Below are 23,612 nucleotides of genomic sequence, written 5' to 3' on the forward strand. Positions count from 1 at the left end.
TGGATGGATGAGTGTGGTCTTGAATTGAAACATCCCTACAATCTGGAGTTTTCCCAACTGTCTGCAGCAGTTGTAATGCCTTGTACATTTGGGATTGGTTATTAAATGGGTGCATACAATTACATGGTGGGTTTTTTTGGGGGGGGGGCATAATCTCTGCCTCTTTGTTTTGTTTTTCCCCTCTGTTCATTGCAGCTCACGGTGTTGTGGTGACTGGAACATGATAAGGCTCCACTGGAGAAATTGATAAGTTTGATTAAGCTTTTAAAAGATTGATTCCTTAAAAAGGCATTGGGGGATTGTTTGGGAAGGGCCAACCTGCAACTTGTGTCTAGTTACAGGAAAAGCAATCAAGCACCAAGTTTCACGTCATACTGTCTCAGCCATGTGTAACTCTACATCGACCGGGAGGATTGAATCTTGGTAATCACCATTCAATTATAGTATTAGCTGGGGTGTGGGGGGGTGCATTTAAACCTGTGTTCTTTTGTCATTTCAGATGTTGACATGGGAATGAACAAGGTGGTTGCCCAAAATGAACAGCCTTGTATTAATCTTTGTTGGTCAGAAGTCAAGTTTGCTTTCTTTAAAGTGAATTATTTGCTTTTCGTTTCTGTAAATGTAAAGGGGTTATGGGGGAAATCTTCCATCTTCTGTGTAGTTTCAGGCAAAAAGAAAGGCCAGTGAGGAAAGACCTGAATGTTATAGAACAGCAGTTGAGGTTTTTCTTTTCCTGAAGGAACTATCTTGTTCCTTCAGGTTTTGCTTTTAGCCTCAAAAGGAAAAAAAGCAAAAGACTCCGGTGGTGGCACTCCTGGTTTTTCCGGGACGGGGTTCAATTCCCTGCGGTGTCTTTGCTTTTCAAACTGCTGATCTTAAGCTCACTCTTGTAGTTTGCAGAAACAAGTCGGGAAGGTCAATATCACAGCTTAGACTTTCATCATGCATTTTAAGTAGCTTCTTTGAGCTTAATGTTACGGCCAGTTAATGATGCTTCTATAAAATCTGTTACTTTATTTGGCTGTATAGCATTGTCTATCAATGTCCTTCTCAATACAAGCATCTCAATCAACGTTGTCTTCAGTAAATATTCACACCAATTAAGCCTTTGATGCTTCTTTAATCAGATTGTCTTATTCTGGTAAGTGAACTTTTGAAATGACAATGGGGTTTTTTTTTGTTTGTTTGTTTGTTTTTTTTTAACTTGACCCTGGGATTGAAAGTGTTGTCTTGAGCATTACCACTTGGAGAAGCTTATCAGGATGTGGTCCTGTCATCTGGCTTTACAATTCTAGTCAACCAATAAAGGCATAATCATGATTTTTAGAAGTGTTTAATGTTTCATAGGGCTGGGTTTAAAACATGACTCATTTGTAATGGCCTTTTGAAGATGAGCTTTTACAAATGTTAGTTCTGTAGTCTTGTGCTGATGTCTGTGGTAACTGTTGGATCGGAAGGATCTGGCCATTTAGCAGGTGTACAGGCACTCCTATAAAATTCATGCAGTAGCCCAATCAGACAACAGTGCAATGCATAAAATCCTGCAGATACAGGTCATTGTTCACATCAGAATTGGACCGACTAACTATTATTAAGGAAACTGGGTGATCTTTAAAATGACTAGAGTAAATGTAGGTGTACCCAATAAATATCATTCTTGAAAACTTTAATTGTCCTAGAATGCAGCCACATTCACCTCAGATTGGTGTGCCTTGACTAATTGTTTCAGAATAAAATATTTTCAGATTTTTGCATACTGGTACAACCCAAGCGTTACTGTACTTGGGATGTTCCAGTACAAGATTTGACAATCCTTGAAGCAAGATGTACTGAGACAAATTCCCTGTGCATGCAGGTTTGTCCCATTCTACCATGTGGATCTACAGTAGTGTCCCATCTTACAGCTGGCAGTGCCAAATAGTTGATAAATTTCTATTCATCAAAATTTGATATTCTCTCCTTAAAGATGGTACTGCATTATTGGGACATGTACAAACAGTCCCAGAGATTCAGTTTCTTCCACTAGACCACAAGACTCCTGGAAAAACCACACTGTATTGTAGTGTATAGACTGCTACACAACTACACTTTACTCTTTCCTTACCTGCCCAAGTTTCATATGTATACTACTATGCACATAGTCATTAACCACAGGCACATTCATATAAAATTATCCGCAGTCTGTAAATGGGGACTTTATTAGCAAAGTTAACTGCTAACCTAAATTACCATACTTGGGCCATGTTGTAACATGTTTTGTAGATTATCTGTGAAACAAACCTTTGCACTTAACTGTATATGGCTATCTAGATAATTAGAAAATATTCCACTCTCAACTGTTCAGTTAATGATGCACATAGGAATGAAACTATTAAATTTATTACATCCTGTTGAGGTGTAAAGGACATAATGGAAAACATCAGGTCAATTTCTAGTGGAAAAATCATCTATTTTCTAGAAATGACAGTGTGATTTTGGGTATAAAATCAACTGTTTTCCTGCAGAAGGTTATGCACACTTCTGTATCTGATCTTGAAAATGTTAGTATTTCTAGAGTTTTGCATTTCTAACAGTGTAAAGTAGGATGAATTCATGTTTATTGGGCATGAAGAAAATTGGAACATAACTATCATGCTATAATTTATTTTCTGGCCTGATAAGTGAAAGTTAACTAGAATTAAGCTTATAAATTGTTAGTCATGTGTAACAATTAGTACACCAAAGGAAATGGTTGGTTTTTTCTTTTTTGCAAGAAAACATTTGATCCTCTTTGAAACATAAAGGTGATGCACTCTCAAATGACACATTGACATTTTGTAGTAGGGATACCAGTTATTGGTGTCGGCCCAATACTGTGCTCATGTACTTTTACTCATAAAACTACCCTGATACAACCTCACTGATACCATTTTATGACAACGTGACATAGCCTAACCTCTTGTCAGTTGAGCAGGTAGTCAGAAGAGCAATGTCAGAAATTTGGAGATATTTTAAGATAAGTGATAAAAGTAGAGCAAACTGCAAACTATGCTCTGCTATACTGTGAAGAGGAGGGGTAAAAATAGCTTATTTAACACAAGCAATTTGATTAAACATCTAATGAACAAACATAAAGCCGAGTACAAAGATGCTAATGCTAGCAGTGGGAAACGGCAACAACCAACTTTGCAGCAAACGCTGTAGAGCGAGAGAAAAGGTCCAGAGACAACCCACGGGCAGTAAAAATAACAGAAGCTCTTACCCAGTTCATTGCTCTTGATGACCAACTGTTGTCAGTTGTAGATAATACGGGATTTCGTCATCTTGGTGTACTTGAGCAGAAGTATGAGATTCCCAGTGGTCACCACATTACAGATACTGCATTACCAAAGCTGGATGACTTGGTGAAAAAGCACATCAGGAGCCTGTTGCAGGACATTTCAGCCTTCAGCTTCACCACTGGTATTTGGACTAGGGGTGTCAGCCCAATGTCTCATAAGTTTAACAGCACAGTGGATTGATGAGGATTTTACTCCCCAGAGAGTCGTTTTACAAGCAATGCAGTTTAGGGGTTTGCACACTGGCCAAGCCATAGCAGGTGCATTTGATGACATGCTTCAGAGGTGGGGCATTCCGAAAAGTTATATTCATGTTGTGTTGTGGGACAATGCCAACAACATGATCAAGGCTATGAGTGATGCTGGGCTACCTAGCTTTCCATGTGCCATTCACACCCTCCAGCTGGCTGTTAACGAGGGTCTTTTGGCTCAGAAAAGTGTTGCTGATGCGGTGGCAGTCGGACGTAAAATAGTTTATTTTAAACATTCCGCCTTGGCCTACTCCCGGCTGGAAGACATTCAGATGCAGCTCAACATGCCTATAAGGAGACTCCAGCATGACATGCAGACCCGTTGGAATAGCACATACTACATGGTACATTCGCTCATCGAGCAGAAGCGGGCTCTGGGAATATTTGTGTCCGAATATGAGCTTGCCAACAATCTCACAGCTCACCAGAGGACACTTCTAGAAAAGACTGTTCTTGCTCCGTTTGAGGAGTTAACCCAAAAAATGAGCTCCTCTGATGCTTTGGCATCAGATGTGATTCCTGCTGTGATCGTGCTTCAGAGACTTTTGACCAAAGAAACAGACGAGGACCATGGCATCAAAACAATGAAGGGAACCCTAGCTACAGCCGTCATGAGACGCTTCACTGACATGGAAAAAAACCCACTCTACTGCATTGCAACTGTACTTGATCCGCGGTAAAGTGTGCGTGTTTACTGAGCATGTGAGAAAGAGAATGATGAAAACAAAACTGCCATTATGACTGACCTAAAACTTTTTACTATTTAACTTTTACATAATCAATTTACTTTAGTGATTTAAAGGCAGTATACTGACATTCATTCTGACAAAGTTTGTCTGTTACCAGCTAAAATATAATTTTCTCTGATTTAGGTATAAAGATCGTTTTTTTTCTCAAACATCAACACTGCTACAGAAGCTAAAGAGGTGGTAATGCAGGAGCTGCAGATGTCTGGAGGAGAGGCAAACAAGCATGAGGATATGGTGGTACCACCTGCCAGAAAGCCATGCAAGGCCCAGGCCAGCAGCACTCTACACAGTGTGTTTCATGAGATGGCAGATGCGCAAGCATCAACATCACTGAGCAGTGCACCATTCAGTTAGAGACATACCTTGGAGACACCACAACTTCTCAGGAAGACAAACCACTGCAGTACTGGGGGGTTAACAAAGTGCGGTTTCCCACTCTTGCCCAGATGTCACGCAGATACCTCTCAGCACCATGCAGTAGTGTGGAAAGTGGAAGGCTGTTTAGCTCAGTGTCACATATTGTAGATGAAAACAGAAACAGGCTCACAGCTGATAATGCAGAAAAGCTCCTTTTCATCAAAAAGAACCTGCCTCTCACTTTACCAAAAAAGCCTTAGTCCTCACAGATAGCAATATTATGACATATCACTGCAGTTATTCTATTATGTTGGGTGGTACTGAGACTGTTGTATGCTTAATTTGTTAGTCAGAAAGTGAAGAACACCTGATGGAAAAAAAAAAAACATTGTAAGAACTGTATTGGTATAATTGTAAAGTACTCATATTGGTCCTTGGTATCGACAAGTACCCAAATGTAAGTACTTGGTCTGAAAAAAGTGGTATCTGTGAATCCCTATTTTGTAGTCAGCTTCAAATTTTAAATTAACAAAAACAAACAGATCAGTCACATGGAAAAAGTAAGTATACCCCAACATTATCACACCTTCAAATCCATAAAATTAGAACCAGGTGTTCAAGATTGTGTACAGTGATTAGATCCTGCTTAGGGAGTGCAGGTGTTATTTAAACCTCACATCTAGTGTCTGGTGTTCCCTTTGTTATTGAGGTGTGTGGTGTCATTCCAGGATCTAAAGAGTTCAGTAAGGCCTTCAGAAAAAAGGTTGTGAATTCTTACAAGTCTGGCAATGAATGATAAAAGATCTCCAAATTATTTGAAGATGTATTATTTGAAATACATCATTACACTATATAAGGAAAATAATTTACAAGTGGCGCAGATTTCAAATTACTGCCAATTTGTCCAGGACTGTCTGTCCTTGCAAATTCAACCCAAGAGCAGACCGTCTGATACAAAAAGAAGCTTCCAAGACCCCAAAAATTTCATCACAGGATCTGTTAGCAAGTCTGCTGCTGTCAAAGTGCATGCTTCTACAATCAAAGAGATTGCACAAATTTGCCCTGCATGGGAGGCGTGCCGTTGATTCAACTATGAATTCTGCATCATTTCAAAGAGTACTTGAAGATAATTTGATAAGTTAAACCGAAAATGGACGTTTCAACAGGATAATGATCCTAAACACACCAGCAAATCCACCAAGGAATGGCTCAAAAAGAAGAAATGGAGGGTTATGGAATGGCCTAGTCGGAGCTTGGATTTGAATCACACTGAAATGTTTGGGGGGGGGGTTGAAATGGGCAGTACATGCAAGAAAACCCTTAAATATCTTGCAGCTGAAGGAATATTGCATGGAGGCGTTGTCAAAAATTCCAGCAAACCAATGACAATTATGTAAAATGGCTACAAGTTATTTCTGCTAAAAGGGGCAATACTAGCTTCTGAGGCCAAGGGTGTATTTACTTTTTCCACAGAAGATCATCACATCTATTGATATTTCTGTTGGATAAATGATTGAAAAAGCTATGTTCAGATATATAAACTATTAATAGGCACTGTTTCAAAGACGATCAAATGTTTGCTTGTCCAAATATGTAAAAGAAAAAATTAATAATTTCCGTGGGGGTGGACTTATTTTTTCACATGACTGTATAATGCTTTCCAGTGGAATTGTTTGATCTAAATAACTTAATGTGAGATGATTTAAGGGAGTGTGTAGTCAGCGTCAAACAGGAAAATGACCCTAAAAAGCTTTAAGTAAGGAAAATGATATCCTTAGCTAGTTTTTTATAAGGCTATAAAATTGTCATGACTAATATATTACATATATAATGTATACACGATGTACTATTGTTACAAAGTATGTGTGATAATCTAAATCATATACGTATGTTTATGAACTAAATTAAGATGTCTCAAATTACCAAACAGGTTACAGCATGGTTCAGGTTAATTGGTCTTTCCAGTGAAATTAAATACACAAAAATTTATCTATGCTTATAGCCCAACAAAACTTTGATTAATTTATTTCAAAGTAGAATGGCACCAAGGAGACAGAGATGAAGAGAGAGTACAAGTAAAACATATTATACAGAGATTTGTATGAATCTGTTTTCATATTTTTTAAATCTTGATGCAGCTACTGAAAGATCTCAAGTCTATATTACCTTTTAGTTATTGTTTTTTACTGTGAATTGAACATGTTTTCATAAAGTTTTAGAAAACATGAGTTATGAATTATGATTTCTTCTGTTTTTGTGTATCTCATACTAAAATTGTTTCAGAAATGAAAACAAAATCAAAGATAAAACAAAGGCAACCTGAAAACACAAAATACAGTTTTTAAATGTCATTTGTTGAAGAAAAAGAAGAAGAAAAAAAAAAAGTTATCCAATACCAACTGGGCCTGTGTGAAGATGCATTTGCCCCGTAGTTACTAAGTCCCCAAATCTCTGAAACTGCATTCATAACAGGGTTCAGCTTGACTAGATGCAACCAGGCATGATTACTGCACACCCTGTTCAATCAAATCAAGGTCTTACCCAGTAACACACTATGCAAAAATGTAAAGAAATTCCAGAAATGATGAGGAAGGTGATTGAAATGCATCAGTCTGGGAAGGGTTACAAAGCTATTTAAAAAGCTCTGAGATTCCGAAGGACCTCAGTGAGCGCCATTATCCCCAAATGGAAAAATCTGGCAGAGTAGTGAACCTTCCCAGAAATGTCCGACCTTCCAAAATTCCTCCAAGAGCACAGCAACTACTCATCCAGCAAGTAAAAAAAAAGAGCCAAGGACAACATCAAAGGACCTACAGGCCTCTCTTGCATCAATAAAGCTTCATGACTCCACGATCACTAGGCAAAAAAGGCATTCATGGAAGAGTGGGTGAGGTGAAAACCACTGCTAACCCTGAAGTGAAATGGATCAGTCATCCCATTCCTCAGTACAGAACAGCTTCAACTCTCAGATGTTGGCGCGTTTCCTCACCTTCCACAACATGTCTATTGGATTAAGGTCAAGACTTTTATTTGGCCATTCCAAATGTTAACTTCTTCTTTAACCATTCTTTGGTAGAACAACTTGTGTGTTTAAGGTCATTGACTTGTTGCATGGCCCACTTTCTTTTGAGATTCAGTTAACAGACAGACGTCCTGACATTTTCCTTTAGAATTTGCTAGTATAATTCAGAATTCATTGTTCCATCAATGATGGCAAGTTGTCTTGGCCCAAGAGTGTATGTGATTGTGCCCTGTGACGGACTGGCACCCTGTTCAGGGTGTACCCTGCCTGGTGCCCGATGCTCCCTGGGATGGGCTCCAGGTTCCCCATGACCCTGAAAAGGAGTAAGCAGTAGAAGATGGATGGATGTCTTGGCCCAGACGCATCAAAACAGGCACAAAGCATGATACTACACATCTGTTTCACAGATAGGATGCAGTTTTCCTTCCTCGTTTAAACCAAAAATTCTATTTTGGCCTCATCCGTCCACAAAACAATTTTCCACTAGCCTTCTGGCTTGTCCATATGATCTTTAGCAAACTTCAGACTGAGCAGTGGCTTTCTCCTTGCAACCCTGCCATACACCATTCTTGTTCAGTGATCTGATGGTGGGCTCATGAACATTAACATAATCCAATCTGAGAGAGGTCTTTAGTTGCTTAGAAGTTACCCAGAAGTTACCCAGCTCCTTTGTGACCTCAGACTATTACACGTCTTGCTCTTTGAGTGACCTTTGTTGTTCAACCACACCTGGGGAGGGTTGTCTGACTGCAGATTGGTGGAGTCCAAACTCTTTCCAAACTCTGGTTTTGTAACGTTTTTGAGCCTTATAAGCATCAGCAACTCTTTTTCTGAGGTCCTCAGAAATCTCCTTTATTCATGCCATGATATACTTCCACAAACATGGATCAGATTCTGATAAATCCCTGTTCTTTAAATAAAACAGGGTGCTCACTCACACCTAATTGTCATCCCACTGATTGAAAACACCTGACTCTAATTTTATCTTCAAATTAAACTGCCAATCCTATAGATTCACATACTTTAGCTACTCACCAATATTTAATATTGGGTTATTTTCCTCAATAAGTAAATGACTGAGTATAATATTTTTACTGTATTTTGTTTAAGTGGGTTCACTCCGGATCCTTTTAGGGCTTGTATGAAAATATGATGATGTTTTAGGTCATATTATGTAGATATACAGAAAGTTCTAAAGGGTTCACAAACTTTCAAGCTCCACTGTAAACATGTTCCTTCACAAGCAGATAGACTGTTTAAGGATTTCAGAAGTGTAACATGTGTTCGGATATTTTTGGTTTGTTATGGCAAGAAAGCTTAGACGCCGTAGAAATTGAAAAACAAAATTTAATCTAAATGAATTTTAAACAAGAACCTGAATTCTCCCTGTTTGTATTATTTCAACATTTCCCCCGTGTTAGCGGTGAGTGGCTCCCTCTTGCGGTGTGATTATGATTTCCTCGTCCCAGTCTTAGACCGCTGCTCTTCTCTGTGTTTAATGCACGTTACACGATTAAAGGATGTGGTCTTTCTTTGCGAGGGATCCAGTTAAAGACTTCAACTATGAAATTTTACCAGACAGTCAAGATAAAACGGGTATATGGACTCTTCATCGTGGGAAACGCAAGGTAATATACTGAGAGTCTATTATTAAAACCGCTGTACTTTTCCTTTGATAATAACAGGCCGCGATCTGCATCCTCGGGCTAGAGATATGGAGCTAACCGGTTAGCATTCACAGTAGCACGCGCTACATTGCCAAAAGCAAAGGGTCGAACGACTTGACAGCGTATACTTCTTGTCTGTTTATCGCGTATATATTTGCCGTTTATGTATATATTTTTTTGCCTATATGAAAGCGTTTGATACCGAAACTTGATTTGAAACTGTCTTAAAAAATATCTTGTAAACAGCCACGTAGCTCCCTTAATAAACTAGCATCTTCGCCACGTCAGTCGGTCCACTGAGGCAGCAAACTTGGCTGTTAGCTGGATTAGCTAGCTAGCATTAGTAGTGATGCTGTGTGTGTGTGTATATATGTATATATATGTGTGTGTGTGTGTGTGTGTGTGTGTGTGTATATATATATATATATATATATATATATATATATATATATATATATATATGTGTATATATATGTATATATATATGTATATATATATATATGTATATATATATATGTGTATATATATGTGTATATATATGTATATATATATATATGTATATATATATATATATATATATATGTATATATATATATATATGTATATATATGTATATATATATATGTATATATATATATATATGTATATATATATATATATATATATATATATATATATATATATATATATATATATATGTATATATATATGTATATGTGTGTGTATGTGTATGTATGTATGTATAATATAATATTATTTCTCCGCAGTGAAAGCATCGGAGTGCTTATATGCAGCCGACTTTATCTTAAATATGATCTTGTTGTCTTTTTTACGCTATCACAAACTGTTAACGCCTGAAGTTGTGAATCCTGGTAGTCTTTGCTAGCCTTTAAAAATGCATACCGTTAGCTGTCCTTAATGCTAAATGAATACGTAATTGAATTAATTTATATGTCTCTGTAAAAGTAAATCAAATAAGCTGTAAGCTGTTTATTTTTGCCTGTTTTCCTTGGGAGTTTATGGAAAGGAAATTCTGCAGTTATTGATTGATCAGTACTATGCCATATTACCATGATGTAGTTTGTATTCATTACATTTTACTCATTCATTCATTCATTTTCAGTAGCTGCTTTGTCTTGGTCATGGTCACAGTGGCTGCACCATTAAAAATGTTTTAATTAAGCTTATCATCTGTGTAACTGCTTAGTTATTCAGTCCTCTGATAGGGATACACCATCTGATACGATACTGAGCACCTAAAATAATGAATTGGTAGCAGATTGGATTTAATGTATTTCACAATTTGGTCCACTGTATTTTATTCTGCCAAGACGTGTAGACCGACAAAACGCATATATTGCATGTGAAGAGAGGACCGTCATACTGTCCTCTCTGAAGTTGTCTATATAGTTGAATTTTGACTTTCTTTGCATTTCCTCTGTAGACGACTGGGGAGCCAGTGTCTGTGTTTTTGTACGAAGTGGCCCAGGGAACAGAGGAGCAGACACAGCTGGCCAAAGCAGCGTTCAAGCGCATGAAGACACTGCGGCATCCCAACATCCTGGCTTATGTAGATGGACTGGAGGTGAGGACGCATGGAGGTGGACGGGGAGTACATACAGCAGTGCTGACTCATCCAGCATAATGCAAAGCTCAGACAGTGCAGTTCATTGTTCTTCCTGTAATATCATGCTTACTGTTTGAATTGTGTATTTGATGTAACAAGTATGAAGAAGCAGTGAGGAGCATTTTTGCATTTGGTTGCTTGTAGTCAACTCTAGAATTATTGGCAAAAATGAACTTGTAATATGCGGGTGTTATATCATTTTGTTTTTAAACATAAAAGTAATGCAATTTTTGTCTGAAAAGTGCTAGTTTCAAAATTACTGGATGCCTGACAAGGAGTGTTAAGTGAAACCTTCCCCTGAAGAGAATAAATGCTCTGAAACACTTCCTGTAATGTTGGACAAAGGAACAGCCATGAGTTTCTACCTGTAATGTCTGACAAACAATGCACTCATACCACTCCTTTGTGTACTCCATTTCATACTTGTTTGTATAGCGTACAACACGAGGCTGAGATGTGTTCTTGTGTCCCTATCCGTGTGTACTTTGATCTATGCTTTTGGCAGTTTTAAATCTTGTCCAGGGTTTTGAGATAAAATATCATGGTACTTTGAAGTGTGCACGATTACCAGCCTCAAAATACAACGTGATGCATTGTTTGTGTTTAATGTAAGTGTATTCCTTGTCAATAATTTTGCCATGTATATTTTTGAAGGAATGGGTGGTGTGATGCAGCCTGATGCAGACAGTTTTACTGTTACCATTCCATTGTTTATTATTTTCCAATAACCGCATGTCTCGCAGTGGTTTATAGTGTAAATTCATCCTCTCTTAAAGCATAAGATTACACAAATAGGCAGTGAAAATAAATATTCATGTTTAAGATGTTCTTCGACTCTTGTGTCTGATGGCAGACGGAGAAAAGTTTGTACTTGGTCACGGAGCCGGTGACTCCTCTTGCAGCACATTTGAAAACTCAGGCAGAGAAGGGTGGGTCAGGAGAGCTGGAGATTTCTTGGGGTCTTCATCAGATTGTGGTGAGTAAATGAAACAAACGTGTCTGACATTTCCCGATAGCCACTTGGGCTTCCTATTTCTCTGATTTCTCGTTCTTCTCCAATCAGAAAGCACTTAGTTTTTTGGTGAATGACTGCCATCTCCTGCACAATAACCTTGGGATTTGGGCCGTGTTTGTGGATCGAGCCGGCGAATGGAAGCTAGGAGGGTTGGATCATGTGATCTCAGACCAAGGAGAACCTTCCTCATTACCCCCTGGCAAAGTATTGAACCCAGACCTGGAGAAGTATGACCCACCAGAAGGCCCCAAAAGTACAGGAGAGAAATGGTGAGTGGGATATGGAGCGGGAGAAATGAGCTGACCTGCTTCTTTGAGCCAGCAGAGTTTTCATAGTCTTTCAGAACAGTATTCGGATCTTATCTGTCCATCAAACAAGGCTACAGTTCTGCTTTGCTCATCAGTCCTTTAACTGGATGGAACTGGTCCAGATTGATGAGAGATGCATTTTGCATCTTGTGCCACAGGAAATGGAGTCTCCAGTAAACTGCTCTTAATAATGTCTAATGAAGCTAATGTCTCTTTAATTACGCATGTGTCAATATTTGCCTACCGTTTTTTCGCAGCATTCTCACACCACATGTCCATGATTTTAGTTTATTTATGAACTGAAGTGGGAATGAACGTGAAAACAGATGTCTAGAAAAGAAGGCCTTTTATGGACAGTACAAGAAAAGGAAAACAGTACATTACAGATAATTTTTCAAAAATATTTACATATGTTTTTTTTTTTCTACTCAGGTCAGGAGATGTGTGGAGGCTGGGTTGTCTAATTTGGGAGGTGTTTAATGGACCTCTTCCTCGTGCCTCATCTCTGCGATCTCTTGGCAAGGTAATTTACCTTGCAAATGACCCCAGAGCAAACCTGATTCAAAACAGATCATTTAAAATGAGTTAGTGATGAATTAAACCTCATTTGATGCTGATAGTGAGAGAGATCTTTTTCATTAATGCTGAACACCACCTTACATACTTTAGTCATATTGTCCCCACAGAGATATTTTCCCCACCTGGGAGATCCTGGTCAACAAAAAATATTTTTAAATGTACCTGAATTTCTGAGTTCCTGTGGTAAAGATGTGCCATAATGTGTGTTGAGACAGTGACTGGGACATTGTCTGTGCTAGATTTTATCTAGCAGAAACCCAAAGTAAATTTATCAATGACATGTTTTGAAGATATTAGAAAAAAACCGAATTTTCTACCTTCATTGCGATTGTGTATTTTGAAGAATTTATGCAAAAAAAGAATACCTGTTTTGTTTTTTCACATGTGCACATTTTCTGTCTGATAGATCCCAAAGCAGTTAGTGCCACATTATTGTGAGCTGGTAGGAGCAAACCCGAAGGCTCGTCCTAACCCGGCTCGTTTCCTGCAGAACTGTCGTGCTCCTGGAGGCTTTCTGAGCAACAGTTTTGTGGAGAGCAACCTGTTTCTGGAGCAGATCCAGGTAAATCCATACCACTGTGTACATGTTGCATCCTTCCTAATTACTTTACAGCATTAGAGAGCTGACTAAGGGTAAAGCCAAGGTGATTTTGGCCTTAACTTAAGATTAATGACTCTTGCTGAGTCATTAATCTTTGATGTTAACATACTGCTGTTTCTTACATATGTTTGTTTTTTATTTACGTGTCACGTGTAGCTAGAAGTAATCTTTCTGATCACATGGTTACTCTGGATGGTCTTTCTGTTTCATCATGTACAGCAGTTAAAGACCTTGGAGTGATTATTGACTCCAGCCTATCATTTGATGCTCATGTAGATAATATTACTAGGATAGCTTTCTTTCATCTCAGAAATATTTCTAAAATAAGAAACATATCGTCACTACATGATGCGGAAATACTAGTTCATGCATTTGTCACCTCTAGATTAGATTACTGTAATGCCTTACTGTCTGGATCTTCCAGTAGGAATATAAATAAGCTCCAGTTAGTCCAGAATGCAGCTGCTAGAGTCCTAACTAGAACCAGAAGATACGACCATATCACACCGATATTATCAATACTGCATTGGCTCCCAGTAAAATCTCGCATTAACTATAAAATACTTTTATTAACCTATAAAGCACTAAATGGTCTCGTGCCACAATATCTAAGCGACCTTTTGGTTTTATATGATCCGCCACGCCTACTTAGATCAAAAGATGCAGGCTATCTGACGGTACCTCGAATAGTGAAGGCTACAGCAGGGGGGAGAGCTTTCGCTTATAGAGCCCCACAGTTATGGAACAGTCTTCCTATTAGTGTTCGGGACTCAGACACAGTCTCAGTGTTTAAGTCTAGGCTTAAAACATATTTGTTTACTCAAGCCTACCCTGACTAGATTCTGTTCTACTTCGCAGTCATAATTATTGCAGTCATAATTATCTTTTTTCTCCCCCTCTCCTTTCGCCGAGCCCCACACGAATTTATGGAGATACTAGAGATCCAGATCCTTTCTGCCTCTGGATGGAGCTCAAATCTTCTCTAATTCCAGACTGCTGGGACTACGGCTGCTCCTAAGGCCATACAGACTTCATATAAATCCATAATGAAATTTTTCACACTAACTCTTGTTACCCAGATGAGGATGGGTTCCCTTCTGAGTCGGGTTCCTCTCAAGGTTTCTTCCTCTTAAAACATCTTAGGGAGTTTTTCCTTGCCACCGTCGCCACTCAGTGGCTTGCTCAGTTGGGATAAATTCGCACCTTTTAATATCTGTATACCATGGTGATATTTCTGTAAAGCTGCTTTGAGACAATGTCTATTGTAAAAAGCGCTATGCAAATAAAATTTGAATTGAATTGAATTTATTAAGTTAGTTTCTTTCACTAACCATACTAAAGATGGGAATTACCATTGAAAATGTGAATTTTGTTGTGGGCTACCTTTCAAGTGCTTATTTTAATTTAAAGTGTGAATATGTCTGTGTGTTCAGATCAAGGAGCCAGCAGAGAAACAACAGTTTTTCCAGGACTTGAGTGACAATCTCGATTCTTTCCCTGAAGATTTCTGCAAGCATAAAGTCCTGCCTCAGCTCCTCACAGCTTTTGAGTTTGGCAATGCTGGTGCCGTCGTCTTAACACCACTTTTTAAGGTAGTTGTAGTTTGATTGTTTATGGTAATTTTGTTCATTCGGGTCTCATTTTGCTTTTGTTTTTTCAATCAGACAAAATTTTGTTGGAAAGTTGCAAAATATCATTTATTAATCAGTATTGTGATATTGACCTTTGCAATACTGCAATCTCAGACAGTTATTTGTGATTTTTGTGGCCAAAAATGCTTGATATTGCAGCAGCTTTTTTCAAAATTTGAAGAGTTTTTGTTCTGTTTTGTTTTGGGTTTTTTTTTTTTTTTTTGCACGCTGGAAAACTACTTGAATTGGCAAAATTGTTTTGCACAGTCTTTTACAATGAGTTTTGTTTATTAAATGAGATCTTTTGGCTGTAATCGTGTTTGATACATGAGTCGAAGAGGTTGAATGCGTGTTGTGATTACATCTTGCAATATTGCAAGCTCCTCCAAATATAGTGGAGTTTGTTTGCTTTTACGTTCATTTCTGCGATCACAAAATTGTGAAATTCTGGAGAGACTGGATAACTTTGGATGGATGAAAACATGATTGATCATTGCTTGCTTGATGTTTGATTAGTGCTTGATGAATGATTCATGGTTTGATACAACAGGAATTAGTAAACCCATAGGAAAGTATTCCTCAGATTACAACCTAAGTGTAGCTTAGGGGTGTGATTGGGCAGTCATTGCATTTCAGTGTGACGAAAGTGAACTGCAATACTGTGGGATATTACATTCGCCTCTGATGCATAGTCAATGTTTAATTAGTTAAAAAAGCGATCCCTTTGTTCATCAGTGAAGAGATAATATGATGTAAGAGTGAAGGTTTGACCTTTCAAGGTGGCATGTCTTCGTCACAAATGAAACAATACTGTCTGTGTTATGTTTCTCTATTGCATTTTCCTGTCAGCCTGATTAGTTTTTCTGTCTACCACAAATTCTTATCCATAAAGGATATGTCATATGGCATGTAGTTTATAAGAATGGTACAATGGAATGACCCGAAGGCAGAACATGACCTTAAAATTCATCTTGATCAATTGTTAATGTTCTCTGTAATGTGTTTGGCCTCAGGTGGGTAAGTATTTATCTGCAGAAGAATACCAACAGAAGATCATCCCTGTCATTGTGAAGATGTTTTCCTCTACTGATCGTGCAATGAGGATACGGCTTCTGCAGCAGGTCGCGCTTCACATGCAAACATTTGCACTCTCAATATATGCATAAGCACGTAAGCAACCCCATTAAATATTTTTTGGTAATGTTAATATTTTGTCTCTTTCTTTCTAACACAGATGGAGCAGTTCATTCAGTATTTAAATGAAGCAGCAGTCAATTCCCAAATCTTTCCTCACGTAGTTCACGGATTCACAGACACAAATCCAGCCATCAGAGAGCAGACGGTCAAGGTATTGGTTCACTTGGTTGTCCACTTTTAGCCAATTATACTTGAAAGGGTTTTTTTGGGGGGCGTTACTCAGTTTCAAGAAAACTTCAGTATTGTGCAGTTTAATGTTCCTTGCTAGAACATGTGCTTTAACTTCTCAATTAATTGTCAAGTAACATCAGGGAACAACTGCAGGGAAATTATTGCTTGTGAAGAGATTATGTTCCATTTTTTTAGGCTCCAGGACCTTTATAAAGTGTTTGATCAGATGTGAATGCCATGTTTGTTTTCCCCTCTGTAGTCTATGCTTCTGTTGGCTCCCAAGCTGAGCGAGGCCAACTTGAACCAGGAGCTGTTGCGTCACTTCGCAAGGCTGCAATCAAAAGATGATCAGGGTCCCATCCGCTGCAACACCACAGTTTGTCTGGGAAAGATTGCCCCCTATCTCAATGCTGGGGTAAATTATTTTCTAACTTTTGCTATACTCATCCACATCCTCAAGACTTTACCCAAAAGCCTCTCCTTCCAACGTTGAACACATGCACTGTGTGCAGGTTTGATCATGACCTGGAAAGTCTTTTTCATCTTCAGAACAGTTAGGTTATATCGATGTGTGTGTATGTATGCTGCTCTTATTCTCATTATCAGCAACTCTGCTGTAGACTACTTCCTGTAGGCTTATCTCCTTCTCAATCACATAATTTTTCCCTTCCTCTTCATACCGTTTTATGGGCATGTGTAACATACAGCCTTACTGTGTTGCAATTTTCAGTTGCTCATTATAGAGTCCAGGACAATCAAAAATATATTTGCCCTAGAGCCTTTTTTTTTTTTTTTAAAGGATGTTTTTAACATTAACTTTCCAGGTAAGCTAATTTGTAGTTATTCACAAGTTTGTTCATGAGTTGTGACAATGTTCGTCCAGCACTATTAGAAATATTACAGATGGTGTGTTTTCTAACTGCAATCTGAATCAGATGCGTCAGCGGGTGTTAACCTCGGCATTCTCCCGTGCCACTAAAGACCCGTTTCCTGCGTCACGTGCGGCAGGAGTACTGGGCTTTGCTGCCACACACCACTATTACAGTGTGAGTGAGTGTGCCATGCGCGTCCTACCCACCCTCTCCCCACTCACTGTGGACCCTGACAAGAACGTCCGAGACCAGGTGCCCCACCTCTCATGGAGTCTAGCACTCCTATTGCAATGTTCTCTTACACTGCAATCGTGTAATGGTTCTGATATATATCATTTTTTTGAATTATTATCCTGTAGGCATTTAAAGCCATTAAGAGTTTCCTAAATAAGCTGGAGACTGTTTCTGAAGACCCATCTAAGCTAGCTGAAATAGGTATGACATATATAACCATCAGCTCCTATTTTCCAACTTTTAAATGTGCAGGTAACAGCCATCACTTAGCTTTATCTCTTCAGTAACCATGCTGGTCTCTGTTCTTCCCGTCTCAGAGAAGGATGTGAGCGCATCTGCACAAGCAAGTAGTTCAGCAGCAACGTGGGCTGGCTGGGCGGTAACAGGAGTCTCCTCTCTTACGTCCAAACTCATCCGCAATGCTCCTGCAGGCACAGAGGGGGCAACGGCTGAAAATGCCCCAACTGCTCAACCTGCAGCTGCTACCAGTGCCACAAATACAGCAGGTAAAATACTCACACTGTAGGGCCTGAAAACTTAAACTAAGCAGAACTGTGTTATTTCATTTCAGATATTTTATTTCGCTCTCTGCTCTCAGATTTAATTAATTGAAGATTCTTCTCTCTGACCTAAATTAGTTAATATTTTTGTAGTTCGGTTCTGCATTTCCTTTGCTTATTTGTTCTGCTTTATCAGGTTCGGAGACAAAAGCCACTGTTTCATCCTCCACCACTGTTACTAATCTAACAGAGGACACGCATCCTCCAGAACAGACACAAGAGCCGGTTGGAGATCGGTGGGATGATGAGGATTGGGGAAGCCTTGAGGTGACTTGAGGCCTTTCTCACACAAATTACTTGGATTATAGTTTTTAGTTACGGTTAACAGTTGGGAGGTGTTTGAGTTATTAGAAACATCTGTACATCTGCTCATTCCTGCAGTTATCTCGTCAAACAATCATGTAGCAGCAGCACAATGCATACAATTATGGAGATACATGTCAAGAGCCTCAATTGATGTTCACAGTGACATTTTTCCAGCCTTCGATGTGTAGTGTGTGCTGAGACGCCTTTCTGTTTGCCAGGGTTGTAAAGAGTGGTTATTTGAGTTACCATAGATTTCCTGTCATCTCTTCTGTCCTCTCTCATCAACAAGGTGTTTCTACCTGCAGAATTCCACCAGTCCATCTGGCACCAGCAACCATGCCACACAAAAAACTGAGATCATGTTTTTCATGTCATTCTGGTGCTTGATGTGAACACTAACTGAAGTACTTGACTTGTATTTGTATGACTTCATGCATTGCTGCCACATGATTTGGCTGACTGACTAATTGTTTGAAATTGCAGGTGTAAACATCTTCCTACTAATGTAGTAGTAGTAGTAGTAGTAGTAGTAATAATAGTGAGTGTATTTGAACTGTTTCACTGTGCTGTTAGGACCCTGAGAAAGCACAGACAGATCCAGATGACTGGAACTCTGATTGGTCCACTATGTCTTCAACACAGAAGAAGGGCAGTGTACGTACATTCAGAATTTTTGTATGATCATAGGAGACATTTAAGAAAGTTATCCATGGGGTAATGTTTGAAGTCATAGAAACTTTGGAGTTTAGTGGTATGTTATTCAGTGTGTGCTAAACGTACTAATCAAAATGACAAGATAATACAAATATAACCAAAATGAAAAATATTAAGAAATCTGCCAATTTTCCCATATTGCTTTGATTCTTTTAATATTCATTTTCTTACATATTTATTTTCACTAATTCATTTTGAATGATGAATGATGTCATCAGTTGCTGAGTAAGTGTGGCTGAGGCTCAGAGGACATCTCATGTCAAATTCTAATTTACTTTCTTTTAAGATCCTATCATGTATGAAAAATTTAGATTTGTTGTGATTTGGAGTCGTGTTGTATTATGACTGGTTTTGGATTAATTAATTATTATTTTTTTATTCAGGGGGGGCGGACATCCTCTGTTGCCATGAAAAAGCAGAGCTCTGATTGGAGCAGCTCTGGCTGGGATGCTGATGATAGCTGGTCCAACGAGAAGGATACGGACGGTCAGGTTCAGAGTTCACCGGCAGATGAGGGATGGGGCAACGACTGGGAAGACGATGGAGAGCTAGCAGCGAGCTTTACGCCAACCCCACGGAACACTTCATCTGGTTCTTCAGCCTTTCTTCCTAAAAATAGCTCTGGACAAGAAGGCTTACGACTGGCTAGTGAATATAACTGGGACAGTTCGGGTGCAAAAGGTACCACATCTGACCTGTTCTCTGGCATGTCCCAGAGGGCCGGTTCTACCTCAACTGCTATGGTGAGGAGATTATGACAGAAAGAAAGTATGGAGAAATGAAAGCAAGATACGTTTACGGGAAATGATAAGTTGTGTGTGTGTATGTGTGTGTATGTGTGTGTATGTGTGTGTATGTGTGTGTATGTGTGTGTGTGTGTGTGTGTGTGTGTGTGTGTGCGTGCTTGTGTGGTTTCTTTCTAGAAGACTGATGATAGCTGGGGAGCAGATGCTGGAGGCGAGTGGGGAACAGAGAACTGGGAGTCCTTGGATGGTGATCAGGGTTTGTTTCATAATTAGCTCCATGTTGCTTTGTTCAAGAATCTCCCCTTTCCACACCAATATTAAAGTATCAATATTCAAGTCGCAGGGAAGCCTGCACTTCTATATTACATCTATGAAATGGAGCTTGACCTCCCCTAAAAGCAATAAAACCTGAAGTGTAAGGAAGGTTTAAAAAGCAAAATGTTATTAATATTACCTTTTTTACAGTTCTGCTCAGTACATGAACATCAGTATAAAATATTATTAGACTCAAATCTACCCAGAATCTGTCTGACATTCAAATGTCACTTAATGGTGGGGGTAATTTTAGTTCTCTTTTTAGTCTTATGCATTTATACTTATTTTAGAGATTCAATTTTAATTCAGTTGAAATGAAAATCATTTGTTCTATGACAAAGTTCATACAGAAACATACATTACTGCAGGTTGGTCTCAAAATAAGAAATAATAATCTGATAATATGAATAATGTCTGATCTGAAAGAGAAGGTATTTTGTCCTGTTGTTCTGACCCCCTACTTGTCTTTATGTAGGGTCAGGACAACCTAAATCCTACTGAAATGTTACTGTCAATATTTACATTAAAGCCTGTTTCACATGAAGATCACAGGAACATGAAAATGCAGTGTAAAGATGTAATACTTCATGGTATTATTGTGTCATTAGTTTTTGAAGATAAGTGTTGTCTTTATTCTATTTTAGGTCTCAGTAAGGCGGAGTTAGCCAAGAAGAAGCGTGAGGAAAGAAGGAAAGAGTTGGAGGCCAAACGAGCAGAGAGAAAGGCAGCTAAAGGTCCCCTTAAACTGGGTGCACGCAAACTGGACTGAGAGAGAAATGTCCAGGAACAGAGACTCGCCAGGTCTGAGAATCATGGTGGACCAGCAGCCGAACAGAGACTGAGGGAAATTTGGTTGCTGCTTGTCCTTAAGGCAACATTCCGTAATTCCCAATTGGTGGGATGAAAGTTATCGGAGCTGTCTCTTCATTGGCTGTTGGATGGGGTGGGGTGAAAGAATGACATCATACTGTTCACCCAGTAACCTAAATATGTCTGAGTAATGGACCATACACCCTAAACTAATGACTTTTACGTTATCTCCTGATATTAGAATAGAGGAATGGTCCTTTTCTCCAGTATAGGTACATCACTTGTGCATGGGCACCTTTGTTGGTAAATGGCACTGGGAGTTATACGCTTTTTTTTTTTCTTTTTTTTTTTATTTATTTTTTTTTATAAATACATGTTCTTCAGCTTAGATGATGTAGTATGTGTGTATGTTGAATATACACTTCATACTGTATTCTCATGCCCCTTAATGAACAGTAATGATCTTTGACCAAGACTGAAAGGCTGCTTCTGTGTGTGTAGCACTCAATCCTGTCACACTTCCCGGTGGACTTACATAATTCCAGTGCATGTATGGACAATAATATATGTTACAAAACAAAATACCTATGACAGCTGCTGCGATGGGACTTCGGACCATGTGAGGAGGAGGATTGTATTCACTGTTTTTATTGTGCCTTTTTCATTTCCTTTCTGTCTGGGCTGGGATGTGTTAAGATATTGAACAATTGAGGTTTTTTTTTGTTTGGGTTTTTTTTTTTTGTGTTTTATTTTATGAAATGATTTCAGTCTGAATGTTAGTTTTATGATCAGGTGCAACACACACACACAGAAGGACAAATCCTATATTACATACACACATTACAACCTTAAGAAATTATATTAATAAAATCCTAAGGGAGCTTGAATTTCTCCCACTTTGACTCTTGCTCCAATGCAGAGTGTTTTACTGCCAGACATTCACTAAGCATCAACAAATGTCTCGTCTGTCAGCTGAGCTGGACATGAATGACAGGATTTATTTTAAACACCTTAAATACAGTAGCGGTTATATAATCTTTGAATGGAACCACTAGGCTAAGGATAGCAATGGCAGTCTTAAAGAGAACATTTGTTTACATACAGGTATGCTGTTATAGGAAAATAATCAATGATCATGTGAGGTGATGCTGTTACCACCCTGAAGTCGATTATTGTCCTATAATGACATGTCCTGAAGTGTTTTATTCCTCTTATATATAATCAGTTTGCCAGCGATTACAATTTTTATTTATTATAAAATGACACCTCATACGTTTTATTTGTATATACTTACATTTTATGTTGTGGACCCATCTGTGGCAAAAAACGTAAACAACTTCACCTCTTAATGTTAAAACTATGTTGGGGTGGAAAACATCTTACAGAAAGCATCACCAAATAAACAATTAAACAGTGAATTTGTTAAATAATAACACATTTTATTTGGAAGACGGTCATTTGTCAGTGGTCCACCATACAAGTCCCTATGAATTGTTAGAACAGAAACAATAACATTTAAATGAATTAATATAAAGCGCATTCATATAAACCTGTGACTTGAATTACAGCCAGCACTACTGTCGGAACTGCTGCTATAGAAAATTAATCAACATGTGGCCATTCAAAATCGAGAATTCAATAGTGGTATAAATGAAACATAACCAACTTTATTCAGACATGTTAAAGCACAGTTGGACATTCGATAGTGAATTGGCACCAACATATAAACTTGATCATGATACAAATTAGTAGCTCATCAGAAATAAGGGTCAGTTTGGTTTTTGAAATAGCGTCTTGTAGACCTGACTTCTAGATGTCTGATGATGGTAGGATTTATTAGAAATTACTTGGACCTGTAGCTCGCCTTAAATTCTTGAACTAAATTATTAAAGTTTAACATTTTGTATACCATAATATACCCTAAACCATAGTTTTAAAGCATTATTTATCAAAATCAAATTGTTTTAAGTGAAACTAAAGTAAACTAAATTGGTTTTTGCTTAAACACTTGTAGCTAATTTGTGAGACCAACTCATGTTTTTCTCTTTTGGGGGGTTGGGGCAGTACAATGCATTAAGAAGTCCTAAATATATATATATTTTTGTTCTTAGTTAAAATCCAATTGGTTTGCTGATTTAGATCCTTTTAGTGGTTGGCTGTTTACTGCAAGAAGATTTAGGTCCAGCCCGAAGGCCTGCTGGTGTTTGTCTTTACAGCTGCTCCCCATCTCAAGTTTCACTGTTTATTATTCTTCTCCTTGTTGCTTGAGCCAAAAAAGGCTGATGCAGCAGCAAGAATTCCTACACCAATTAATGTGCCAACACTAACTGCTACTCCTACTTCCACAGCTTTCCGCACCTGTAAATACCACAGAGATAATCAAGTTCAAATAATCATAAAAGCTTCTTTGTTTGATATTTTTATATAAAGCTCGCTTTGTTTTGTCAGACTCTCCTAAAGGGATGTGACCTCAAACTCATGTTAACAGGTTGATCATATACCTGACGAGATTCTCTCTTCCCGTATCTCAGCTCTGTTACAAAATGCTCACAATTCCCACTGA

General features: G+C 38.5%; 2 protein-coding genes across 5 annotated transcripts in view; one reads left to right on the forward strand and one right to left on the reverse strand.

The window, feature by feature from the left end:
• Positions 1-9,144: 9,144 nt before the first annotated feature.
• On the forward strand, positions 9,145-21,951 carry scyl1 (SCY1-like, kinase-like 1). Of its 3 annotated transcripts, none has more exons than XM_017474567.3 (18): positions 9,145-9,324; positions 10,808-10,948; positions 11,844-11,966; positions 12,054-12,274; positions 12,746-12,836; positions 13,299-13,454; positions 14,927-15,085; positions 16,138-16,245; positions 16,359-16,472; positions 16,752-16,907; positions 17,428-17,616; positions 17,724-17,799; positions 17,916-18,104; positions 18,295-18,425; positions 19,038-19,118; positions 19,562-19,921; positions 20,102-20,180; positions 20,884-21,951. In XM_017474567.3, the coding sequence occupies exons 1-18, from the start codon at positions 9,217-9,219 to the stop codon at positions 21,006-21,008; spliced, it is 2,607 nt and encodes an 868-aa protein (XP_017330056.1). In that variant the 5' UTR covers positions 9,145-9,216; the 3' UTR covers positions 21,009-21,951. The 3 variants fall into 3 exon arrangements, with proteins under 3 accessions (XP_017330056.1, XP_017330057.1, XP_017330058.1); XM_017474568.3 differs by having other exon boundaries at positions 20,105-20,180; XM_017474569.3 differs by lacking the exon at positions 19,038-19,118.
• A 745-nt stretch (positions 21,952-22,696) lies between these two features.
• Positions 22,697-23,612, reverse strand: part of LOC108269055 (phospholipase A and acyltransferase 3) — a 4,384-nt gene continuing 3,468 nt past the window's right edge. For both annotated transcript variants that reach the window (XM_017474575.3, XM_047157217.2), the window contains exons 4-5: positions 23,551-23,612; positions 22,697-23,407 (exon numbers count right to left, since the gene is read on the reverse strand). The exon at positions 23,551-23,612 is cut by the window's right edge and continues 207 nt beyond it. In XM_017474575.3, coding sequence (XP_017330064.1) covers positions 23,285-23,407; positions 23,551-23,612 — 185 coding nt within the window. In that variant the 3' untranslated portion in view covers positions 22,697-23,284. The remainder of the gene's footprint in view (positions 23,408-23,550) is intronic.

Source organism: Ictalurus punctatus, chromosome 8, assembly GCF_001660625.3.
Source record: "Ictalurus punctatus breed USDA103 chromosome 8, Coco_2.0, whole genome shotgun sequence".
NCBI lineage: Eukaryota > Metazoa > Chordata > Actinopteri > Siluriformes > Ictaluridae > Ictalurus > Ictalurus punctatus.

What these genes read in the sequence shown, in the direction of transcription:
- scyl1 (XM_017474567.3), top strand. Translation starts at nt 9,217, where the DNA reads ATGTGGTCTTTCTTTGCGAGGGATCCAGTTAAAGACTTCAACTATGAA. An exon ending in TCTTAACACCACTTTTTAAG is followed by an intron (nt 15,086 to 16,137) that starts GTAGTTGTAGTT and finishes GTTTGGCCTCAG; the next exon opens with GTGGGTAAGTATTTATCTGC. An exon ending in AGGATTGGGGAAGCCTTGAG is followed by an intron (nt 18,426 to 19,037) that starts GTGACTTGAGGC and finishes CTGTGCTGTTAG; the next exon opens with GACCCTGAGAAAGCACAGAC.